The sequence below is a fragment of the Rhea americana genome, unplaced genomic scaffold, assembly GCF_003343005.1.
Source record: "Rhea americana isolate MKP2758 unplaced genomic scaffold, rheAme1 scaffold_1, whole genome shotgun sequence".
NCBI classification, from domain to species: domain Eukaryota; kingdom Metazoa; phylum Chordata; class Aves; order Rheiformes; family Rheidae; genus Rhea; species Rhea americana.
This window is the reverse complement of record NW_028185038.1, coordinates 18,683,216-18,694,972: the sequence shown is the minus strand read 5'-3', so window position 1 is coordinate 18,694,972 and position 11,757 is coordinate 18,683,216. Positions and strand designations below refer to the sequence as shown.

The 11,757-nt window shown below is 48.9% G+C and overlaps 1 protein-coding gene across 5 annotated transcripts in view; it reads right to left on the bottom strand.

The window, feature by feature from the left end:
- Positions 1 to 700: 700 nt before the first annotated feature.
- Positions 701 to 11,757, bottom strand: part of LOC146601893 (uncharacterized) — a 131,729-nt gene continuing 120,672 nt past the window's right edge. For all 5 annotated transcript variants that reach the window (XM_085299787.1, XM_085299796.1, XM_085299803.1 and 2 more), the window contains 6 exons: positions 10,835 to 10,888; positions 8,114 to 8,162; positions 4,855 to 5,022; positions 2,120 to 2,191; positions 1,379 to 1,549; positions 701 to 1,149 (listed from right to left, as the gene is read on the bottom strand). In XM_085299787.1, the coding sequence (XP_085155913.1) occupies positions 1,103 to 1,149; positions 1,379 to 1,549; positions 2,120 to 2,191; positions 4,855 to 5,022; positions 8,114 to 8,162; positions 10,835 to 10,888 (561 nt within the window). In that variant the 3' untranslated portion in view covers positions 701 to 1,102. The remainder of the gene's footprint in view (positions 1,150 to 1,378; positions 1,550 to 2,119; positions 2,192 to 4,854; positions 5,023 to 8,113; positions 8,163 to 10,834; positions 10,889 to 11,757) is intronic.

The following is an 11,757-nucleotide window of genomic DNA, read 5'->3' as shown; positions in this document are numbered from 1 at the left end:
TGACTATGTGCCCCAGATCAACTCACAACATTTCAGACATCCATAGGTGGGTGTCCCAATCCAGACTAGCTCTGAGCACATGTTATGGCCAGCGAGGAGAAATGGGCACTTCTGGGGCACACTACAGCTGACCCCATTTTGGATGACTTCTGCTCAGCAGTGTCTGTTTCTCCCCACAAAGGGACAGCAGACAAACAGCCAGAGATAAGCCAGATGTGGGCACTTAGGCAAAATTGGCCAACTCGTCTATGTTGCCTCCTCTTATAATCAACAAACAAGGACTGTCCTCCCCAGTAAGTGATGTAAACCTCTTGCAGAGGGGACTGAGAGAAGAGAATGGGAAGCCAGGCAGGGGTGGCTTCACGGGGGCAAACAGACCCTCATTCCTGGCCAGTCGAGGACCAAAACACTCTTTGTTCCCCAAAGAGCACTTCTGCTCTCCACGATGGCACTGTGTGTCCTAAACAGGGCTAAGAGAAAGAGAATATTTGCACAGCGTTCATCCTGACAGAATAAGAACAAGGGTTGTGCAAAGTCCATGGCTTATCAGAAAGCTCTGAGCAGGCCATCCTGTGCAATGGTATTGATTTTATCTATTTAGGGGTGAGTGTAAACAGCAACCAACGAAATATGAACCACTTGAAAATTCTGAAAGGAACCCAAACTTAGATTGAAATCCCAACTTTAATTTCCTTCTCTTTCTTAAAAGCCTTCAAAGATAGAGTAAAAATGAACCCCGTTAGAATTTTTAAATTTTATTCTGGAGAACTAATGCATTTCTCTTACAGCCAAGAGGGTTTTCTCCATGTGGAGAAAAGACTGACAGAGGAACATCCTTCTAGGAAAGTTTGCATCAGTGGCAGCTAACACTGCTCAGCAGCAGTGAGGTTTGCATTACTGCCAGGGCCAGCAGTAGCAGGATGCGATTTCCCGTGTTGCGAGCGGCTGAGCTTCTTCTGGAGAGAAGGACGAGCTGTGCAGACTGACACAGCGAACAGGAGCCTGGATGTGCTTCCAAGAATGAATTTTTGCCAGTGACTCCCTGGATGAGGCATGCCTTGGAAGCAGGGAGTGCTGCGGACTGCTCACTAGCTGGTCTGGATCAGTGCTGCTCTGCCGGCTTCGGACTCTGCCCTGAGTCCCTGGTGGCTGCAGAAAGCAGAAAGACACGTGGACAAAGCAGTGCAGGGTTCAGAGGGCACCAGCCCCCGAATCCCTGCAAACCTTGGCCCTCCACGTGTGGGATACCCATCCCCACGTGTGTGGGACTTCCCTGCTCCCCAGGGTGCTCTGTAAGCTGAGGAGCGTGGGTACCTCCACTTGGAAAGGCCGGAGGAAGAGGAGGGTTGGTCCCATGCCAAGGAGAGGCCTCCCTTACCTGCTGCCATTTTACACTGCTGCTCGCACTTCCATTTGGTTTCAAACCGGTTGCCGTTCCCTCGGCATCCCCCGAACACAAACGGCCGGCAGGCGTCCGCCTCCGGGTGGTAATACCAGAGCAGCGCGTACCGCTGGCAGGAGCCCTCGTCCATCGGCTGGAGGCAGGTGGCTGCAAGGACACAGATCCCCTCAACACTCGCTTTGCCACCCTGGCTCCCTCCCGGTCTCCTGGCCAGTGGGCTCTGTGGGTCAGGTCACCAGAGCTCCCAGCTACCCACGTTCAGCACTGTGCCCTGATGCAACGGGACTTGCGGAGCAAATGTGGCAGCATCCAGCCTGGTAGGAGCCAAAGATGAGATGGGATAAGCTGCTTGTGGCTCTGCACCACTGAGTGCCCCTGGGGTGCCCATCACTGTGGTCTCAGAGCCTTGGAGGGGCTGTTTAACCCTCTGGCTCCCGGAGGGTCTTTGCAGCCTGCAGGAGTGTTGACCAGGGGAGACTCTTGCTGTGTGTTTTGCTGCTGACCAATATGGGATCAGAACTTTCTCCACCAGCTCAGTCCCAGCTAAGTTCCTCCTGGAAAACGCAGCTATGCCAAGCTGAGTACAAAGCTGAGATTTGAGGCTTGTTGGCACGTGTAACTCTTTCAGTGCTGCATCCCCTCAATCTCAATGCAAGAAAAGCACTTTCTAGCTGGGAAGTGACTTGCCTAAATGTCATTTAATTCAGCACATTTCACCTGGTAATTGACCGTGGGCTTCGTGGCGCTTCTGCTGAGAGGGATCCATTATCTGCTTATCACTGGAAGCTGCTGAGGAAGCAAATGAAAATCAGAAGTAATGAGGGCACACAAATAAATTAGCTGCCATTTAAATATTGATTGGTGGAGCCGTACATTGCTTTCCATGGCCTAACAAGTTCTTAATAAATGTCACAGAGCAATTGGTATGGGGAGGAAATCAGTGGCAATAAAATTCTTAATGGTGTTAAACAACTCAGTCAAAGAAGGCTGGATGTTAGTCAGAGAAAAGGGAAATATTTGCGGTTGTTTGCTGGAGATAAATGCTGTAAATTTGCGAGGTTTGAAAAGCCAGAAGCAATTGTAATCTGGTAGTAATAACCCTCCAATTGCAGAATCCTGTTAACATTTAGAGCATCTATCCACACTCATCACTTAGCGGAACGATTTATGAGCCCTCCCACCTCCGACCCAGCTTTAATGGCCTTGTCAGCTGGTGATGGCTGCTGCAGTGATTCAATAACATGTGGTACACTCCATCGATCTGAAACCACCCAGATCCCCAACGCTGCCACAATATAAAGTGAATTTAAACCTAGATGGATGATGTCTTCAAAGCACAACAAATATATTAGGTGAGAGCAGGCAGTTCCTTGGGGATAGGGAGGAGGAAGGTGATGATGTTTGGAGTCAGATTCCAGGCTCAGCTGGATTTGGGGGTTGGATCTGGCCCTTAGAAGTTGATATGGGTAAAAAAAAGGGAGGGCATTATCAATGGGTTTGATTTAAAACACTTCCCTCAGCTCACAGAAAGGGCCATCATGGATAATAAAGGTCAACATATATAAGCTATAGGTCAGCAGTTTGTATAAGCTGCCATCCCTTTTGGGGTGTGAAAATACACAACACTGTGGTGTCTCCCTTGGCGAGAAGGTGCAAGATGCTTCTTTCTAAAGTAGCTTTTGGAGTAGCAGAGCTGACTGGCCAGCCTGCATGCCGGTTGGCTGGCCAGTGTGCTCACTGGCTGGCCTGGGTGATGATTGGCCAACATATGCGCTCATTGGCCAACCAGCAGGCTGATTAGCCAGCTTTGGTGCTGATTGGACAGTTGGCTGCTGCCCCTTGCCTGCATGGCTAAGCTTCTGAGAGCCTTGCTTCTGAGCTGGAGCCTACCACTCTCAGGAGTGCTGAAGGAGCACATCCCGTTTTTATTTCAGATGACCTCCTTGTGCTGAGACGACTCTTGCCATGGGAGTACCCGTTTCTCTGAGCTGAAGTACCGACGCCATCCTCCAGCCCGTGCCAAAGGCAGCCCCATCCATTCTACCCCACCCTTTTCCTCTCCATGATGAAATTTGAGCACAAACATCTTGATTCTCACTATGCCTCTCCCAGCTTGCTGTTCCAGGGTAGTTGGAAGGGATTGTGGACACTGCAGAAGCCACAAAGAAATTCTTACTTAAGCTTAGACATCGAATAGCAATAAATCAGTCTGAACTCTCCTCTTTTTGCCATTGAGCCATGCCCTTTCATGCAGTATGTTTGGAGTTTGAGCACTGAGTGCAGAAAGCCCTCCAAAAGCAAGTCCATAGTTTTCTATGTCTTTCTGCCAGCCCTTTTGCACCACATTTTCAGTTTTTCCTGTAAGCCAAGACAAGCAGAGAACTAGGGCCAAGCCCTGGGGAAGAGGTTGGAGGATCCTGCTTCAGAGAGAAGCAGCAGACTGTGGGTGGCTGTGATCTGGCCTAGAAGATGTGACAGACCTGGAAGAGGGCAGCTTATATGAGTCCAGCTGAGTTTAAGTCATCTCCAGGGAGCTGTGAAAATTGAGGGCAGTGGTACCCAGAAGCCCCTCAAGCCAGTAATGCCAAAGCCTGCTGGAAATAACAGGGTGGTCCTGGAGCCTCCTGAGGAACTACCCCATACTGCAAAACTGTACTGGGAAATTTGATAGTAGTTAAAAGTGTGGCCGATCACAGTGTTCGGACCATGCGCTGGCCCTGACCAGTTGCCTTGTGCAGATGTAGCTGTTGTGTGAGGGGACTCAGCAAGCCCACTGACGTTTCTACACAGGAGACCTGTACACATGCATTTGCAGTGCAGGACCTTGGCCTTTCTCTCCAATTCTCTCTCCCTCTTCTCTCAGGCAACACAATGGGAGAGAAATGGAGCTGGTTGTTTTCCCATTAGCTGTAATCATGAGATTTACCCATTAAAGGGTTCATGAGACCCTGGACAGAAATAGCCTGTAATAGCTCAAGTGTTTGGTCTCAAAGATGTAATTTCTGGCTGGTAAGAAGCCTTACTAGAAGTTATTGTGGAAGCAAAGGCCATGGTGCGAAGGGGAGAACAAAATCAACCTAAAAACACCTGGCTCCTTACAACATTTCAGTGTGTGTCCATTCTTCGATGCTGAACATGGGCCTCCCGTGACTGGTGCCTGCCCCGTGTTCAGCCCTCCCCAGCCTGAAGCCACACAAATCTGGCTTTTCCCTCATCCATCACCCCATCTAGGGCCATTGGCTCACTGCATCTCTGATCTGCTCACCAGCCCTTTCTGGCATGGAGAGTCGCAGTGTGAGAGTCCTCCTCAGAAATCCCATTGCTGCCTCTTTTCTACCCAGTCCAAGGGAAAAGTATTTAACATGTGGTTCAAGGCCAGCTCTGGGAGAGGTGGGACATCAGCTGCCACAGTAGTAAAGGCAGCAAGTATGTAGCTGTGCGGTGGCATTTACCTGTAATAAATGAGGCTGGTTCCATGAAGGACTCCTCTGACGTTTCCGATGTTGTCATGTTCTGAGCTTTTTTAAGCAGTTCTTTCCAGCTTTCACCATCCCTCCTCGTGCGTTCCCGAGACTGAAAATACACTTGGAGTTTCCTGTTGATTTTAGCTGCTGCTAGGCCTGTGGATATAATCACTGGATCAGTAGTGATGAAGTCAGAGCCAAGCTTGACAGTGACGCTGCCATGCTTTGAAAAATAATTGTAGCACGACATAGTATGGGAGGAAAGTCACAAGACAATATTTTGTTGGCCAAAACCTACAGACTAGTAGGGTACGTGGTCAAGGTAGGAAACCTATTTCCAAATCACATATATTCCATAGATAGGCAAGCAATCAGAGACAGATTATACTGTCTGCAGTCTTCTCAAGAAATAGGGGGAGAGCACGCTAAACTTATTCAAAATAAAAGCTGATTTTGAGGAAGTGGTTCCCAACCAGTGCAGCGGGTCTCCTTGGGATAGCCCGACATCTTCCAAGTTGTTACTTGGGATGGAGTCATAATAAAATTAAACTCTGCTGGACTAGTAGCATCTCTATGGTGTGGACCCTCTGAAGTGCTAAGCACTGCCAGTCTTCTCAGATAAGAATTGTTTATAAAAAAGCTGAGGACCTATGAGCTAAAGGAAAAGTAGCCAGCAAAGCTGGGTTATTCTAATTTTATCTACACAGCACTGGTGGCATGAGTGCTGGAGAGAGGCCCATGTACCCCGGGCCTCTCCTAAGAGGTAGGCTCCTTGAGTAACACTTGAGTCACGAATGCAGAACGCTTCAGCGAGGGTCGTTCTTCACAGGAGCACAAAGGCTGCAGTGTCCAAGAGCATTCACCGTGCAAGACTCATTTGCTCTGACTTATGCTACAGAAGCAAGCAGAGGCTTGGGCAAGGGTGGGATACCAGTACTTGGGGCCCTGGAAAGACACCTGGTGACAGATGACCTGTGCCCTGACAGACTGTCTTTCTAAACACAGAGCATGAGCAAAACAGAGCTCGGAAAGGACCCGTTCTACTGGCCCCTTACATCCAGGGCAAAGATGCCACCAAAGATTTCAGCTCCTTGCTTCTTGATCTAACTCTCTGTTTAGAAAGTTCCTGCTTTGTGAAATGCTCTACTTTTGTACACTCTGAAACAGTGCTCTGTTAGGAAGGTCTGGAAAAAAAATAGAGCAACAGTTATGAAGCAAAAATTAAAGCAAATCCATTCCTGAAGAACATGAGTTCACTGTATATTAGAGGCAAATTGCTGCTCTGAAAATCCTCCTTAGACTATTCCTGTTTATAACATTAATGTTAAATACGGTTTCAAGATGGGAAATGAGTAACAGTGCAGTGGCTGCACAGAGGAGAACGTGTGCTGTGTGAGCCAGTACGGTCCTCGTGCCACAAAGACCAGTGACATCCTGTGGTGATGCACGGAGCGTTGCAAGTCAGATATGCTGCTCCGCTCCGTGCTGCTGGTGCCTAAGCTGGAGTTAGTGTCCCACTTTGGCACTGCAGGTAGCAGAGAAGAGGGCTACTTGGAGAAACTGATGATGAGGGTTAGACGATGACAGGGAAAAAAAAAGTGATTTGGAAAAGCCCCAGAGTCATGCTTGCTTGGTCTAGAGGAGAGAAGGTAGGAGAAGGGCTGGATATAGACTGAAAAACAAGCTGTGGAGGAGGACACTTTGTGTAGGTGGACTCACACTCTGGACTCCATGGACATTATGGATTGGCTCTCCCTAATGGGAGCTTAAATGCTCAGTGATATATAGGCACCTACACGACAGGCTTTTCACTGGCAGTGTCAGATGGTGGAGCTTATGGGTGTCTATGGTTTGGGATGGTGAAGGAACAGGATCTATTTCATGGGCAGGGAATGGTGTTCCTTTGGCTGCAGTTTCTAATGGACAGGTATCACAGGGGTTTGTGAGAAATAGTGTTGATCCTGTGTTTCAGCACAGGGTGAAAGCAGGAGACCTCTTAGCCTTCTTCTCAAGCCAATTTTCTCAGATTTGCCTCAAGAAACAGTCTCCCTAGAGCCAGGGTCCCAAAGCAGTTGGTGATCCAGGGTGACAGCCCATGCTGAATCACAGAAAAAGCACCTATTCTCAACAGCACCTTTTCATTCAGGATTTCAGACCATTTGGAGTAAGGAGAACATCCTTTACTTGACCGCACAAATTTGCATGCATTTCTGAGGCTTCAAAGAAATGAGCAGCCTTCCCACGAGCGTCCTTGCAAACTCACCCGCACAATCTGCAAACATAAGACAGACAGGCCGACATGACAGTGCCGTGATCTGGGCAGTTACAAGGTAAAACCAAAACACGGCAGCCTTGTGGGGAGGCAACGGATAGAGCTGAGGCCCATCGAAAGTTTGTTTGCTACTTCTCTTTCCCTATGAAAACTGGATTTTTAACCAAATCATTATTTTCATAGGTAGCATTTTCCATATTTTCTCTTAATAGCATTCAAACATCTCCTAATATTTCTTAGTAGAATCGACTGTGACTCCAGATTAATGGCTGAAGCATCTTGGAAAGTTGAAGATCGTGGATCTGAACCCTATTTGGCCATAGACTGCTCCCCAGTCAGCAGGCCCGAAGGTCTGGGGCAGGAGTGGGGCAGCTCTCTGCCTGTCCTCAGCAGGTTGAACCACCACAGGGCAAGGAAAGCAAGACCACAAAACCTGGACACTCTTGTGATGTGGGAATTGTGGGGTAAAACCCTCCTCAAATGTGTTTTCCCCCCATTTTTGTTATTGTTGTTATAGCCCTGTTTCACTGCCAGAGAAGAGAGGTCTTTGTGTAAAGACATGCAAGAAAGGTGACAGGAATTAAAAGGTTGCTTAGAGTCCTTACTAGGAAAAATATAGCTCCAAACTTTCCCTCGTGGCCCAGCGCCATGTGCCAATCACAGAGAAATCAGAGGCCAGCGAGGAAAGCTTTGCTGACAAAACCACTGGTACAGAAATGGGAAGATAGAGAGTTGAAAGGAAAAAGAATTAGAGTTTGAGTAAGAGGTCAGGACTACAACGGAGACCTCCTGGCCCAGAAGCCTGCACGCATCTCAGAACGTGGAGAGGAGACATGTCTCTATTTGCTGCTAATGGGGTGATATTTGCTCTGCCAAGCGAGCTTGTGCTGGCACTCAAATTGCTCCAATTTAGTCCCTGGCAGGTGTCAGAGTGGTGCCCCACTCAACAGACGGGGAGCTTGCTGGCTGACTTACCGCATCTGCCACTCATTTCGCTTCTGACCACCTCCTTCACTTCTTCCTCCTGTGCCGTGAGGGGGAAAGCAGCCGGTTAGCACTGATTTTCTGCCCAGACACCCCTATCTCCCTCTGTTCTGTGCCCCTTCCAGACTCTATTTACTCTATCTGAGGTGTTTCAGAAAGTGAAAAAACTCAGCCTTGATTTGACTAAGATTAGAGAAAACCGGGTGGGGTAACAGGTTCAAGATTTGGGGATCATCAGTGATTCAGCAGAAACAATTCCCTTTGCAAATTCCTTGGCTCGTGGCTGTCTTGCAACACCCATGTGCTCACCCCTGGGAGCCAGGATCTCCAGTCCAATGTGAGGATCATGGCACACTTCAAGCCCAGGCTGGCTCTCCAGTGAGTTTCTCCATCCTCTTGGCACTGTCCTTGGAGCCATGGTCTCCTAGGTGTCCATCACCTCTGAAAAGTTTCATCAACCCACCTGCGTCTATGCAAAGGGGCTGCTCAAATCATATGGCTTGGAGATGGACTGTAGTGCTAGATGCATCTCATTTTGTTATTCTCCTGTCTCTTTACCGGCTAACACTGTTACCCCCACAGCGAGACTCCATCCTCCATCCTTGTGCTCAGCTCAGCTGAGCTTCCATGTGCAATGATTGGCATCTTGCTACATTTCATGTAGTTGTACCCCTTGCAGGGATGCAAAGTTCTGCATGAGAAGAGCTATTCTGAGGCAACAGCTGTTGATCTTGTTATTTGGGGTTGGATTCTTCTGCCTAGACAAGTGGGTCTACATACCCTGAGCTCCCTTTATAGTCAGTATTGTTTAGGGAGCAATCCACCTCACCCTAATGGAGATGCCAACTTTTACTCAGCCAAAACTCTGGTTGTAAAGGGAGCCAAGAGAACTTGCTCAACTGGAGGCACTTACTCCTTGAGAAATGCACCCTGCACTTTGGGCTTTTGAGCGTGGCCTCATGCTGTTTTCACAGAATCATAGAACCAGTAAGGTTGGAAGGGACCTCTGGAGATCATCTAGTCCAACCTCCCTGCTCAGCAGGGTCACCTACAGCATGGTAGACAGGGTTGCATCCAGGCAGGCCTTGAAGATCTCCAGAGAAGGAGACTCCACAGCCTCTTTGGGCAACCTGCTCCAGTGCTCCGTCACTCTCACAGGGAAGAAATTCCCCCTCACGCTCAGGCGGAACTTCTTGTGCTTCAATTTCTGCCCATTGCCTCTTGTCTTGTCACATGGGACAACTGAAAAGAGTTTGTCCCCGTCTCCTTGACACCCTCCCTTCAGGGACTTGTACACGTTGATCAGATCCCCCCTCAATCTTCTCTTCCCCAGGCTGAAGAGGCCCAGCTCTCGCAGCCGTTCCTCATAGGGCAGGTGCTCCAGCCCTCTGATCATCTTTGTAGCCCTACACTGGGCTCTCTCCAGTAGCTCCATGTCTCTCTTGGACTGGGGAGCCCAGAACTGGACACAGTACTTGAAATGAGGCCTCCCCAGGGCTGCGTACAGGGGCAGGATCACCTCCCTCGACCTGCTGGCAACACTCTTCCCAATGCACCCCACGAAACTGTTGGCCTTCTTGGCCACAAGGGCACATTGCTGGCTCATGGTCAATCTGTCATCCACCAGCACTCCCAGGTCCTTCTCTGCAGAGCTGCTCTCCAGAAGGTCAGCCCCCACCTTGTACTGGTGCCTAGAGTTATTTTTCCCTGTGTGCAGGACTCTGCCCTTGCCCTTGTTGAACCTCAGGAGGTTCCTCTCTGCCCAGCTCTCCAGCCTGTCCAGGTCTCTCTGAATGGCAGCACAGCCCTCTGGTGTGTCAGCCACTCCTCCCAGCTTGGGATCATCAGCGAACTTGCTGAGGAGGCACTCCATCCCCTCATCCAGGTCGTTGATGAAGAAGTTGAACAGGCTGGGACCCAGTACTGAGCCCTGGGGGATTCCACTAGCCACAGGCCTCCAACTAGACTCCACACCACTGATGACAACCCTCTGAGCTCTGCCTTTCAGCCAGTTCTCAACCCACCTCACTGTCCACCTGTCTAACCCACACTTCCTGAGCTTCTCTAGGAGGATGTTATGGGAGACAATGTCCAAAGCCTTGCTGAAGTCAAGGTATACAACGTCCACTGCTCTCCCCTCATCTACCCAGCCAGTCACTCCATCACAGAAGGCTATCAGATTGGTTAAGCAGGATTTCCCCTTGGTGAATGCATGCTGGCTACTCCTGATCACCTTTTCCTCCATATGTCTGGAGATGACATCCAGAATGAGCTGTTCCATCACCTTTCCAGGGATGGAGGTGAGGCTGACTGGCCTAGAGTTGCCTGGGTCCTCCTTCTTGCCCTTCTTGAAGACTGGAGTGACACTGGCTTTCTTCCAGTCCTCAGGTACCTCTCCAGTTCTCCAGGACCTTTCCAGGATGATGGAGAGCGGCCTGGCAACATCCACCAGCTCCTTCTGTACCCGTGGGTGTATCCCATCAGGGCCCATGGATTTGTGGATGTCTAGCCTGCCTTTTGTACTGCTCCCTTCCCAGGTTTTGTATGTCTGATGTCTCTGGAGAATGGCCAACACTCTCATTTCCTGGATACTAACGGCATTAATTTGTTTCTCAGCATTTCCCTCCTCCCTTACACCTCTTAGGGGCAGTTTGCCCTATTTTCCTATTCAAGCCTGTGTAATAGGATGTGCTCTTGGGCTAAAGTACTTACAGAAAGACCAGGCTCTCCCTTTTCTCCCTTCTGCCCATCTGGACCATTTTCACCCTGTTAAAAACACTTCAGTCATTACAAAAATTCAGTAGATTGACCATTAAATGACCCAAGAATAAGTCTACCTTAGAGAGAAAAAGATGCTCTAGAAAGGGAGATGGAGAAAATGCTTATATTTTCTCATAAATTTAAGGCAGATCTGTAAATAGCTCACTGAACAGGAAGGAGTGGAGTTACCCAAGTGCAAGGAGATAAGAACAAAAGTGTGTGTCAAAGGGCTGGGTACAGACTCTCAGATTTTGTGGGCTAGTTTATGCTTTCCTGCTCAGTTTGAAGAGTGCGTGACTGCTCTAAATTACATATGCAGGAAGCAGCAAGGCTCTGCCCTACCCAAACTATCAGGATGTTACCAGATGCAGTTAAGAGTCAGGTTTCTTTGCAATATGTAAGTGACCACAAAGAGCCAGGGAGAGGAGTGAGGGAAAGGATCTGGCCTCCAGAGAGAAGCTCTGGAAACTCCCACCAGACTACACAGAAGACTGCATGCAGGATGCTTCTGCAATCACAGATCTATGACCATGCAGCACAAGGAGATGCTGAGGTCTGTGAACAGGCCTTTCTGCATTGCAGAAGGAAATATCTTGAAAAAATTTCCACTCCAACTTTGCAAAAACTGAATTTGTTGATTAAGAATACTTTAAAAAATAAAAGGAAAAAGAGCACAGGAAGAACAATCTAAATTGAAGCTGTGAGGGTCATTTTTCTCAATCTGTGCCCAGTTACTGGGGCTAGAGCGCTAGGAGAAATCATATTACCCTCCACAACACATGAAACTAATGCAATGCCACCACCTGATGCAGAAGGCCTGTGAGTCAGTGTTAGTGAGACCTGCAGCATGTAGGGATTTATCCAGAACATGAGTT